Here is a 12,576-nt window from a genome sequence, read left to right on the forward strand (position 1 = left end):
GACTGGCATGGTCATAAAAACTTCACTTCAGCCTCCAGTGCTCTCTTGAGACAAGCTCACCAGCAAAGTATTGCTCACTCAGTTGCGAAATGTGACGATAGAGGTTATTGATCTATTGTCTTGTTGGATATAGCTAAGCATAAGATTTGGGGGTAAGCAAACCTACCTTCCTTCTTCCCTTCCTCTTCCCTCCGAGGAATTGGCAAGGCTCAATGTATGAAGCTGGTCACATTCTGGGCTGCACAGCAGTTGGGTTGCCTCTTCTCTCCTTCCCTCTCTGCCCCCCGCCATGAAAAGAGAACCAGCACTTTACGACACCTCTATAACTAGACGACAGACCACAAAGCCCAATCTTCTAAAGGAGGTCGGTCCCATTTAGGGTTAATAGTCCTGCATTTAATAAGGACAGGCACGAAGTCCCAAACCCCTACATCTCACAACTCAAACGCAAACATGAAGAACACCCTGATTGACTCAGGAAATATATTTTCCTGGCACCAAAGTTATGAAATTTATTCTTCAGTTGGCTGATCTCTTGAACAGTTGTTTGTCATCATCAGATTTTGAAACCATTTATCCCCTTTCAAGTAATGATTGTGCTGTAACCTCTGGCTCCATCCACGCTTCCGGTCTGGGTAGAGCAGCTCTTGGCAATGAATGAAAACCATAGCTGTCTTATCAAACAGCGGCAGTTCTCGTTTTGTTTAACAGTGCTGGAAATTAGTTTTTCAGGCACTGATCTTGACAGGTCAGCTGTCAAAAGTGGGTTTCTGTGGCCATAAATTCATTGACCCCATAAACAAAATTCTGTCTGCAAAATACAAGAGGAAGTCAGAGTAGATGCACTTATGTACAAATGAAACGGTCTGCAGCTGTATGACTAAGTGTCAGGACTTCACTGGGTGAAAGGTTTTTCTGGCTTCCCATTTATCAAGCCTATCAGCTTCATTTGGCTTTTATTATCTGAACTTTTTTCTCCAGCATTCTGATCAGGGAGCCCCAAGCTGTCCTCAGGAGGGAGGCAGAACACAGTCTCTGCTAATCTTGATGGGCGGCAAGTTTGGGAATCCACTTAAAGGCTTTATTTTATTTTTTAAAAATTCCACTTTAGTCTTTTAAACGAAAGATTTTGTTTGAAAAGGATTGTGACTTTCTCTGCTCTGGTCTTACATATTGGGTGCTCAGAGGGATGGCCTCACTCAAATGAAGGTTTACCACTCTGGTCTTAAGATTTGGACAAGAGCCAAGGCTTTGTGGAAATAGGGAGATTCACTCAGCCTAGGGCACTTGGCTTCAGGCTGATGTGAGGGAATAGTACACTTTCCTGCCCAGCTCGAAGGCTCCCAGATCCTGGAACATGGTTACTTTGATGTGTTTGAAGGCAGAATTTTGGTTTCTCTTTGAAGTATTTTTTCTTTCTTTGTTAGAGTACAGGATGCCTGAAGGCCAGGGAGAGAGAAGTGAGTATTGAAAAACAGTAAACTAAAAAACCTTTAGTCCCTAAGTACTTTCAGACAAAAGAAATAGGAATAATAGTAACAGGTTGGAGGAATTTTTTTTCTTTCTCTCATGAAGTTGCACTTTGATTTAAATGACTTTGCCTTAGGATGGTCTGAATAGTAACTAATAAGATTTGATGCCACCCGCCCCTCTTCCTTAGTGGAGGAAGACTGCCTGTCTTCATGGAGCTGGGCCCCAGGAGGGGCCACTGCCCTGTCTCCAAACCCAAACAGGCTCATGGGGCCCTACACAATCTTGGAGGTGTCTTAGATTGTGAGATGCTGTCCTGGAAGACCTTGCAGTGTGCCTCTTCTAGGAGATGAGCACCTCGGCCATAGCTCCTTGCAACCAGAGAACTGATGTATTCAATATTAAGTTCTGACTCTTAGACTGACCTTGACCTACCGATAGATAATTTGACTCTAATTGCTTCCTTCCATTCAGCCCTCAATCATACAAGTGCATGTGACAGGATTTTGCTTTATCACCCGTGCTAGCTATTTTTATCAAAAGCATATTTTCCTTTTTGTGAAAGTAATGACAAACCTGTTAAAAACATAGGAAAGCGTAAAAAAAGTAATCATGGTTATTCATAATTCTACCACCAAGATAAATCCAAATATTACATTTAAACACATTTCCTCCCGTTTTAACCACTGCCTTTAAAAGAAGACATAATTAAGGTCGCATTGTACACACCTTCTAATATCTTGATTCTTTACTTTGTGATTATTATCTAAGTTATTTTATTACATATTATTTCAAAATTATTATCTCCTTTGAACAGCCCCTCAGCATGGTAGGCAGGGATGGTATTTTTATTCCATTTTATCGATAGGAAAATGGAATCTCAGTGAAGTTAAATTTATTCAAAAATATTTGTTGCCTCTTGTGATTTAAGTACTGTGCTGTAAAATGTGCTGAGGTCACTCAGGTAAGTGGTGGAAACACACCTAGAACATAGATATATTGGCTCATAAACATATGCTAATTTAATACCTCCAAGTTCCCAAACTATACCAGTAATAGGGAGCTGATCGTCTAGAGGAGAAATGGCATTCAAGGCAAGGTTAGAAACTCTGAGATGGGAATAAGCAAGGCAAGGTCCAGTCCAACTGCCCAAGACTCTAGACAGTTTATGAAGACAGGGTTTGGATCCCAGGGAACGGGGTAAGAAACCCAAATAGCACAGCGGAATCACAGACTTAGGTCTAGAATGGAAGACACTGAAGATCATTTCTACTGCAGCTTTGTATCAATGGTGGAGATTGAACTAAACATTTCATTAGTTGGGAGGAATGTTTCATACTAATCATACCAATGTAACATCTTAACAACAGGGGAAACTGGGTGTGGGGTATATGGACGGTCTCTGCATAACCTCTGCGACTTTTCTGTGAATCTAAATCTACCCTAAAGTAAGAGCTTATTTTTTTGAGAAATTGAGTAAGAGTTTACCAGACCCAGCCAGAGAGAAATGGCATTCCAGGGAGAAGAACCTGGATGTAAAGAGTCAGGAGGGAACACCATGCGCTTGAGAAAGGTGAGGAGTTTGGTGGGGTTGGAGTGAACTGAAGCTGACAGTCAAGGTTGGGTCTCGATCAGGAAGGCCTTTTCATTTAGGCCAAGTTGAAAAGTGTTAGCCTTTATTCTTTAAGAAATAGGAAGTAATTAGAAAATTTTAATTAACATAGTTTGTATTTGAGTTTATGACAAATAGCAGCACAATGGAGGAGGGCTGTTAAGAGAGAGAGGTTGGGGTAACAGTGGGGAGGCTGTTGCAGTACTTTGGGGCAGAGGTGCTGCTGCCTTGAGCCAGGCAGTGGGCTAGAGGCAGAGCACGGTGAGGACAGGGAAGGAGAGGCAGAGCATTTCTCACAGCTGAACTAAAACCGTAGAAGGACAGGGCTTTATCCCAACTGTTTTTCCTGCTTCCATTCCCATGACTGATTACAATCCCAATAGAAAGACAGGTAACGCCGGTTGGTCGATGCCAAGCGGAGCCTCATTCCAGGTGCTCATCCAAACCAGGGCAGCACAAAGTCGAGATGCCCCATCACCAGTGCCAAGGAGGTTGGGCAGCAGGCGTTACGAATTCAAGTCCTGGTACAGAGCAAACTATCCAGTCCCTGGAGCTGACATGTCATCTTTGCTTCCATTATGACTCTGTAAGTCATTGAGGTAGTAAAGGGGACCGGGACCTTCATAACACCACCCAACCCAGGGGGTGCAGCAGATCACACATAGAGTTAAGCAGCCCCAATGCCTGGGCTAAACAGTTATGGGGATAAGACGCAGGCTGCCCAAATACACACCATGAGTCCCCCGAGTCTGATATCGAAGGGTCCAAAGAATGCAGGGAGTCAACACCTGGACTCCGTTTGTCTGAGTTTGTCTTTTCCCTTTGACCAGCATTTGAATCCGGCTGCAGGAATTGATCGCAAGTCCCAGGGCTATTTCCTGAGACCCCATAGAGAAATAGCCATGAAGTTTCCTTCTCACTATACCAGTTCCAAGAGTGTGGCATCTTTGATGTCCTTGAACAGGACTTTGGATAGATCTTAACTTTGTTCTTCACTGCAGTGCCCCTCAAATTAATGAGTGGTGGCTGTGGGGAGTTCCTCAGAGCATGTGACTGTGCTCTTAACTAAGTGATCTGTTCATCACTTCCAGGCATCCTATTATCTAGGGTGAAGTGGGTTTTAGCTTGTATCATGTTGGAAGTGATGGCAGGAGGTTCCAGTTTCCTTTAAACTGGTTCTAGAACCACATATCTCATTCCGATGTTCCTGCTTTAGGCCTCAGGGTTTTAGTATCTTCCAGGTAGAGCGGCCCCACAGATTCTGGAACTGTGGCCTCATAGTCAAGGCTCAGGGTGCCGACCTTGCTGCAGATGTCAGGGCTATGGGAAATGCTGGGAGAGTAGAAGTGTCCGTAAGCGGCACTATTGGTGGCTCCTTTAGTGGCACTGGTGGCACTTTTCCGCAGAGGGGTAGTTCTTTTGCTCAGCCTAACTAGGGGTCTTGTGGGTTTTCCCTGGCGAAGGGTAGGTGCTACTGTGACAGTCTGAATTTTAACCCCTTGGTACTGAACTGATGGTCCATGGATCAGCAAGAGCAGCACAGGGGAGCTTGTTAGACAGGAATAATCTCAGGCCCCAGAATCAGAAATGCAAGCAGAATCCCTAGGTGATTTGTCTGCATATTAAGGTTTGAAGATCACTGCTCTCATCTGTGGCAGCGGTTCACAATCCTGGCTGTGCATTAGAATCACCTGGGGAGCTAAATGATCCATGTCCAGTCCACTACCGACCCGTTAAATCAGACTCTGGGGCAGGGGGCAGGCTTCAGTTGGTTTTAAAAGCCCTCTTAAGAGATGCTAATGTGCAGCTGCATCAGAGGCCCAGTGACCTAGAAGAGCAGAGGTTTTCAACGAGGATCGCTGGGGAAGCATTAACATTCCTCATGTCCAAGTGCTGAGACCCTAATTATGTTGGCTTTAGATGGGGCCAATATCTATCTTTTTACATCTCACCAATTAATGATTGAGAATCACTGATCGGACAAAGGGTTCATCGTTGTTGCTCAGGCCCTGCAGGGAGGCAGGGAAGGGAAGCAGTCCCAAGAGCATCTGTGTCTCCAGTTGTTTCTGAGCCAGGATAGGGTCTCCTTGACCATCTTAGATGGTCTTAAATGCATCTATTGGACAGATCCTGCAGGCTTAGGAGGATGTGGCAGACCCAGAGCACATGTATTCTTGGCCTCTACCTGCCTATCAGGGAAAATTATGAAGTGAGCACTACAGTGAAGACAGTGAGCTCTTGGTCCTGTTTGCAATTGGCATCAGGGTGTAAGACAACTGTAAACTTGGGTCTTTGTTACCTGCTTCACTTTTGATCTCATCCTGCTCTGGTGATGGAAGCAGCTGATCTCAAGGACCTTCTGGCCTGGGCAAGTCAAAGGAGTATGAAAGAAAGAGGGCACTTTGTGCGAGACACGTTGACATGGCCTCAGTAGGTGGACAGTAAAATTGGACATAAATGTTCATTCCAGAAACAAGTTCCTACCAATTGGTTTCATTTCAAGGATGAGGCAGGTCCTCAAGATCCAGATGAGCTGCTGGAGGAAGCGGAGCTCTATCTGTCACACCTTCATTCTTTCTAAGGTTGTAAGATGCCTCTAGCTCTCTGGGAAACTTCTAGGGCTGTTGTCCATCTATCTGCCTGATTCAGGAGCCCAGTTTAGGAGTCGATTCCTAAGGTTTGCACAGGTGCCCGTTCTGTCCCTCACACTCCCTTTTTCCTTCACAGCTGGCGACGTGGGACTCGGAGAAGGGCCTGAATGGCAGCCTGCAGGAGAGGCCCATGGGCAGTCGCCTCCAAGGACTGACTCTCAAAGTGGTGACTGTCTTGGTAGGATCATGGGCATATGGGGGAGGTCTGCCATTCAGGCTTTGAGTCAGAGGCTTCTCTCTGTTTGGCTTGATGCTGGGTTTAGAGAGAAGGGGATCTTAAGTAGTGGCTTGAGCTTTCATAAGGCCTTTCACTCAAACAATTTTATGAATAGTGAAGGAAGAGTGAGATTGGAGATTCTGCCCCAAGCCTCTGAGACGTTCCATGGGAGGTCACTGGACTCCTCTAGAGAAGGACCACTAATCCAGATGCAGTGCTGAGCTCCAGAGCGGGCATAACAACTCTACTTGTTCTTGGATGTAAACGATCTTGACCTACTGGTGGTCCTTAGGAGAGCTTTGCTGGTAGCTAGAGCCCCCAGAAGGATGTTGGGAGGACATCCTTCCAGAACCCAATACCACTGATGGGCCCATGTGACACAAAGTTCATAATGAAGACCATTTGTTGCAGTTTCTCTGCATGGTTGTCCTGGAATCAGAGACTTTTACATATTTAAGAGAGCTTAGAAGCATCTTCCTTTCCATTTCTTTCTTCATCTCTTTAGAACTGTAGGAGACATTTTAGATTTATCTCTTATTAGCTGGTCAGACATGGTCCAAACATTCCCCTCTGTCCCAGCAGCACTGGCGTCTCTTGGCTCTAGAAGTCTTTGGCAGCCACGTTTCCGCATTCCCCATATGCCCACCAGGAATAAACATTATACCTTATTTCCCCCCAAAATTAAATTAATGAGATGTAGTCTCTGGGGACGTTGCCAAAAGGCCCCTTCTTGTTCAGTTTCACAGGGTGGTGGTGGGGAAGCCTGAGGTGTTTTCCAGATGATCACGTGCCCTACAAGAGCACATGTGACATAGCGCAAAATGTGTGAATGTGCACATGGCCTGGCTTTGGACTTTCAGACCGTGGGGTTTAATGCTGTCCTGTCCTTGACGTGCAGTATGGCCTCGTCCTGTGACTCAGCCTCCATTTTCTAGTATGATCTGATAGATGTATTACTGTCTTCCCTCAATCCAGTATCACAGAGCTCTGTTGTCATCTGACACCCTGGATGAGAGGTATCCACATTCCTTATGTGGGTCCCGAAGAATCATGGTACTTCCAGTGGACAGAGTCCTCAATGTTATAAATGAAGGAATGAAAACAAGCCGTGCTATTCTGGGAGATGGGGCTCTGGGCCGAGTCTGGGATGACACAGGACAAATAAATCTGTCCCTCCATCAGTATGCTGGTTGGAGGGATTCTCCTGTGCCCTGTATCCTGAGTGTCCACAAACTGCTTTAGAAAAGGGCAGAGGGGTTCAGACTCCAGGCCTAAATTGGCTAAATACAATGCACGTGTCCACAAACGTTCTGAAATTATGGTTCATCGGATTGGTCTCTCTAATGATACCCTGGAAAGATGTGTGTTCACGAACCCGTGATTTAGTTGAAGAACATTCATTTTGTTGTCCTCAGGAAGAGCCTTTTGTGATGGTGGCTGAGAACATCCTTGGACAGCCCAAGCGCTACAAAGGGTTCTCCATCGATGTCCTGGATGCACTGGCCAAGGCTCTGGGCTTCAAATATGAGATTTACCAGGCCCCCGATGGCAGGTACGGTCACCAGCTCCATAACACCTCCTGGAACGGGATGATCGGGGAGCTCATCAGCAAGGTAGGTCCCAAAAGCAGGTCCATGGGGAGGGGTACCCCAGTCTGCCTCTGGGGTGATGTCTAAATTGGGCCCATTATGAAGTTGGAATCTTGAGACCAGCTAGACAGACCACAGTTACCACGCTCCACACACTAAGGATCTCTTTTCCTCCACCCGCCTCCTCCCTGCTATACCCATTTTTGCTCTTTTATTTTCTAATTCCCTGGTACTTTGTGTTTTCCTTCTGTGCCCATTGCTCTCATTCCTTTGAAACGTGTCCACTGTGCCTGTTCTGTAATCCACACTTCATGAAATCCACTCCCACATTTGGGCTGCAGTAGGAACCCAATTCTCACGAGTGATGGTTGGGGGGGACTGATGCATACTTATTCTCTTCTTCAAGGCCCACAAGTGGGCGTGTATATCATGTGTGTCCACATGTATGTATGTAGGTGAATTGAGTGTGTGGGTGTGTCTGCATTGCTACGTATAAGTGATACGGCATTCCCCAGCTCCTCAGATTAATTTCAAATCATTAATCTTCCTCCTTCCTGTAGAACCTGGGTCCTCATTTAGATTCATGGCGTGAGGCCAATTTGCTGTGTCCCCATCCTTGACCCTTCCATCTTAGGACCTCTAGGTCATTTCCTGACAACGATTTACATTGGTGGATCTGCTCAAGCCCTCCATCTCCAGTATTACTGTTGCCATCAATCTTGATGTTTCTGACATCCCTACGGACCACCCTGGGCTTCAAGTGCTTTGACCCCTTCACCTCCAGTGACCTTCGAGGACCTGCCCCCATGCCTCCTGTTAGCGTCTTGCATGTCACTGTCACTGCCCCAATCCATAACTAAATCTTGTCGTCCTTCTGACTCTTTCTGGCCTTTGTTCCTAAAACACAGGTCTTCTGCTTTATAACCCATGAATGCAGACACGAGGCTTGTATTCTCTCCGGTTTCTCCTAAGCTTAAAAAACAAACAAACAAAACACATACAACAAGTTTATTGTGGAAAAAGTTATGTATCAAATTCACCCATTTCAGATGTATCATTCAGTGATTTCTAGGAAATCTAGTGAGTTGTGCAATCTTCACCATATCTAGTTTTACAGTACTTCCACCCCAATGAGATCCCTCATACTCATTTACAGTTAATCCCATTCCCAACCCCAGCCGGAGGCAACCTTTAATCTACTTTCTAGCTCTATAGATTTGATATTTGCAAGCATTTACTATAAATGGAGTCATACCATATGTGGTCTTTTGTGTCTGGCCCTTTTCACTTGGCACATGTATTTGAGGTTCATTCTTCTCTAAGATTTCTGTGCCCTTCTGATACTGCATCCTTTCCTGGTGCATCCTCTGTGGTTGTCCAGATAAACCCCTGTTCCTTTCATCCTGTATGATTCTTCTAAATTATTCTTGATTTCTTGTTACATTGAAACCCTGACCTGGTTCTATTATCTACCCTCTGACTCTGACATCCAGCTTGCTGTATGCAGTTAGAGGGGAAAATCACAAATTTGTCCAGGTGGATGTATGAACAATGTGTGGCCTCCCAACTCAACTGGGCCTTTGGGACAGTTCCTTAACATGTCCTTTATTGGGCCCCTTGGCTACATTCCTTAGAGACTGTTTCAAAACTTTATCTTTCTCCTCAAGCAACCTAATAATCTTCTATCTTAAATTAGAAAACAAAGTGCTCTTATTTTAGGGAAAGAAATGGAGACATCTGGGCATGAGATTCTACTTCAACTTCCTGTGAAGTTCATATCTGCAGACACGTGCCCTCACCTCCAGTTTCGGGGTAGGGGGAGTGTTTTCCCTCCTGTTACAGCTCACCCCTCCACCAGCATCACGAGTCAACTCTCTTGTGCCTTCTCGGGACCTGGTTTCATAAATTAGTTTCCCTCCATTCTTTGTTGTTAACCTATCCTGATCCCCTAGATTTCTTTCTCTGTCATTAAATATGCTCCAAACTTAAACAAAACAAAAACAGAACAGACAAACAAATAAACCAAAAAACCCAGAAAACCTCCCTGGATCGTGGGTTTCTGAGAAGAGAAGCAAGAACCAGAGATGCAAATGTGGCAAGTCTGAGATCTCTGACACGGCCACCTCCACCATTTTTTCTCTTTACTCTAGATATGTTGTTGGATTTCACAGTTTAGATGTCAGTATATTTGCCCCTCTAGCCCGCATATTGGACCTGATAAAATCCTTCTATATAGTTTTCCCCAATTTGAATATGTAGTTTGGATCAGCTGTCACAACTGGTCATTCTAAAATAAACCTAGTTCTGACGATGCCTCCTACTTAAGAGACCCCAGAGCCAAGATAGGGATGATCACTGTACATTTTAAAGCTCTTATGTTGACATCCACCTAGGCATAAGGATCCTAGTCTCCACCAGTCTTGGCAGCTTTAACCTCACAATCTAGTTCCATCTTAATGGGGTCTTGGGTGCCCGACTAGCTCAGTTAGTAGAGCGTGAGACTATTAATGGGTCTTTGTCTATGTATTTTTAAGGTATTTTTAATTTATTTATTTTAGTTCTTTATTTTTGGCTGCTTTGGGTCTTTGTTGCTGCTCGGGGGCTTTCTCTAGTTGCGGCGAGCGGGGGCTACTCTTTGTTGCGGTGCACGGGCTTCTCATTGTGGTGGCTTCTCTTGTTGCAGAGCATGGGCTCTAGGCACCTGGGCTTCAGGAGTTGTGGCTTGCGGGCTCTAAAGCGCAGGCTCAGTAGTTGTGGCGCACAGGCTTAGTTGCTCCGTGGCATGTGGGATTTTCCCGGACCAGGGCTCGAACCCGTGTCCCCTGCATTGGCAGGCAGATTCTTAACCACTGTACCACCAGGGAAGCCCTCTTTGTCTATTTTTAAATTAAGCTCATCTTGGAAAGCAAAAATCTTGGGAGGTACTCTTGAGGTCGCAGCACAGGATGCCCAGAGAGCCCCTTCACAGCATGGCTTTACTAAAGGACGAAGCAGCCCATATGTCTGAGAAGCCATGAGTTAAGGCAGACAGAAGATCAAAGGAAGTGGATGACCCCTTTTTTCTTGGAGGATGTTATTCTGTGACATAGAGTCTGCATATAAAACAGTCTAGGCCTGATACACTAATGAGATTCAAGGCAGTTATATACTCACCATATAACTTCTAAAGTATTTTAGAAAAGAGAGATACCTGTGTGGGCTAATGGCGTTTGGAGAGGTTTGTTGGAAAAATGGAGTGTCCCTCTGGCCTTGAAGTATAGGAAGGATGTAGATGAGGCCAGAAGAAGATAGAAGGGAGTTGGGGCAGGGATGGGGGTGGGCGGTAAGAGGGAAATACCAGCAAAAGAAAGGAGATAGTTCACTAAGGGGACTGTTAAGAAAGTGAAGAAAAACTGTAATTCACACAGGAATGAAGATTGTTATAGACTCTTTCCTCCAGAAGTGGTTTCCAGGAGTTTTGAGGGTTTGGGAGAGAAATTTGTAAGGTGAAAGAGGTAATAAGAGACACCTTAGTGCTGGATTTTCCTTACAACATTCAAAGTCACGAGGTGTCAACTCTCGAGTCCATTTCCTCTGAACTGAACAACCCAAAGGGCAGAGGGCAGGCCTTGACCCAGGGTAGAACCTAGTGGTAAACTGAGGACTGCTGTCTGATGAGATGGGTTTGCCTTTCAGAGAGCGGACCTAGCCATCTCCGCCATCACCATCACCCCGGAGAGGGAGAGCGTGGTGGACTTCAGCAAGCGGTACATGGACTACTCGGTGGGGATCCTCATCAAGAAGCCCGAGGAGAAAATCAGCATCTTCTCCCTTTTTGCTCCTTTTGATTTTGCCGTGTGGGCCTGCATTGCAGCAGCCATCCCTGTGGTTGGCGTGATGATATTTGTGCTGAACCGGATACAGGCCATGAGGGCTCAGAGTGCTGCCCAGCCCCGGCCATCTGCTTCTGCCACCTTAAACAGTGCCATCTGGATCGTCTACGGAGCCTTCGTACAGCAAGGTACCCTCCTGGTTTCTCAATGTTGGAAGAGCCCCAGGGGCTTGGAAGAACTTGTCCGTTGGCAAAGTTCTTGGATGCATTTTGCCAAAGTCGTTTTAAATGCAATTTTATTTAATCTCTAAGGTAGTCCTAATATGCTGCTCCCAGGTTCTCTGAGTAATACCAGATAGGAACTAAATGAAATCACAACACGGAACTTAACTTCAAGTCCTGATTTTCCACTTTAGATAAAATTAACCTGCGAGTTCTGCTTTGCACTTTCCTTGCCTCCCACATTAGATTGATTGTTATGCAGACAGGGTTGTCAGAAACTCCATCTTGTTTAAATTTGAAGTCTTAATGGGATAAAAAATCAAAATTGTTTTGCAATCATCTAAGCGGTACTCCAGCCATTCTTGAGATACAAAGTCTCCTGTCTCTGAGAAGTCTGGATAGCACTTGGGGAGTTACAGGATTGTGCAGTTTTGACTGGAAACAACAAATTGCAAATTTCCTAATGTGAGTCCTAGCCTTATTTGCACCATGGCAAATGTGTGTATCACTTGCTTGAGAGGTTATATAAGAATAGTCAGTGAGGAGTTTTCTTCTGCTACCACCTAAGGGACCAAGGAGAAACAATTGGCCTCAAAGAGGCAGCTTCTGACTACAAGTCACATGCAGTGATTTCTGAAAATCATAGGAAAAAAAAAAAGGTCATCTAGCGAGGGCTGAGTAATAGTAAAAGTGATACGGTGCATCTCATTTCTTAAAAGAAAGCCAGGAAATCCTCCAGGTAGGAGGTAATTTTACAGAATTGCTGAGACTGTTCCATGTGAATTTAAAATGGAAAGGGACATTACATCGGGTTGCAGCCCTGAAAGTTCTCAACACAGTGAGGTAGAATCTTCTAACTAGAAGATTTTGATATTCAGAACTCTACTGTTGGCATTTTGAGAAACATCCTGTCACTAAAAATGCCAATGCTAGCTTTTCCGTATTTTGTGGTCTGCCATCCCTTTCCAAGATTGGTGGTCCTAGCATTTTTTCCCCAGAATTGT

The 12,576-nt window shown here is 45.1% G+C and overlaps 1 protein-coding gene and 1 long non-coding RNA gene across 2 annotated transcripts in view; one reads left to right on the plus strand and one right to left on the minus strand.

Annotated features, from left to right (window-relative positions):
- Positions 1 to 12,576, plus strand: part of GRID1 (glutamate ionotropic receptor delta type subunit 1) — a gene marked incomplete at both ends in the record, with an annotated part of 684,346 nt that overhangs the window by 543,255 nt on the left and 128,515 nt on the right. The window contains 3 exons of the mRNA XM_082854220.1: positions 5,810 to 5,911; positions 7,366 to 7,563; positions 11,215 to 11,539. Of these exons, the coding sequence (XP_082710346.1) occupies positions 5,810 to 5,911; positions 7,366 to 7,563; positions 11,215 to 11,539 (625 nt within the window). The remainder of the gene's footprint in view (positions 1 to 5,809; positions 5,912 to 7,365; positions 7,564 to 11,214; positions 11,540 to 12,576) is intronic.
- The window catches only part of LOC309971315, a 113,493-nt gene that overhangs the window by 86,525 nt on the left and 14,392 nt on the right, over positions 1 to 12,576 (minus strand). The gene's annotated exons all lie outside the window — the stretch shown is intronic.

This window comes from Leucopleurus acutus (assembly GCF_964270905.1).
Source record: "Leucopleurus acutus genome assembly, chromosome: 14".
In the NCBI taxonomy this organism is placed as follows: domain Eukaryota; kingdom Metazoa; phylum Chordata; class Mammalia; order Artiodactyla; family Delphinidae; genus Leucopleurus; species Leucopleurus acutus.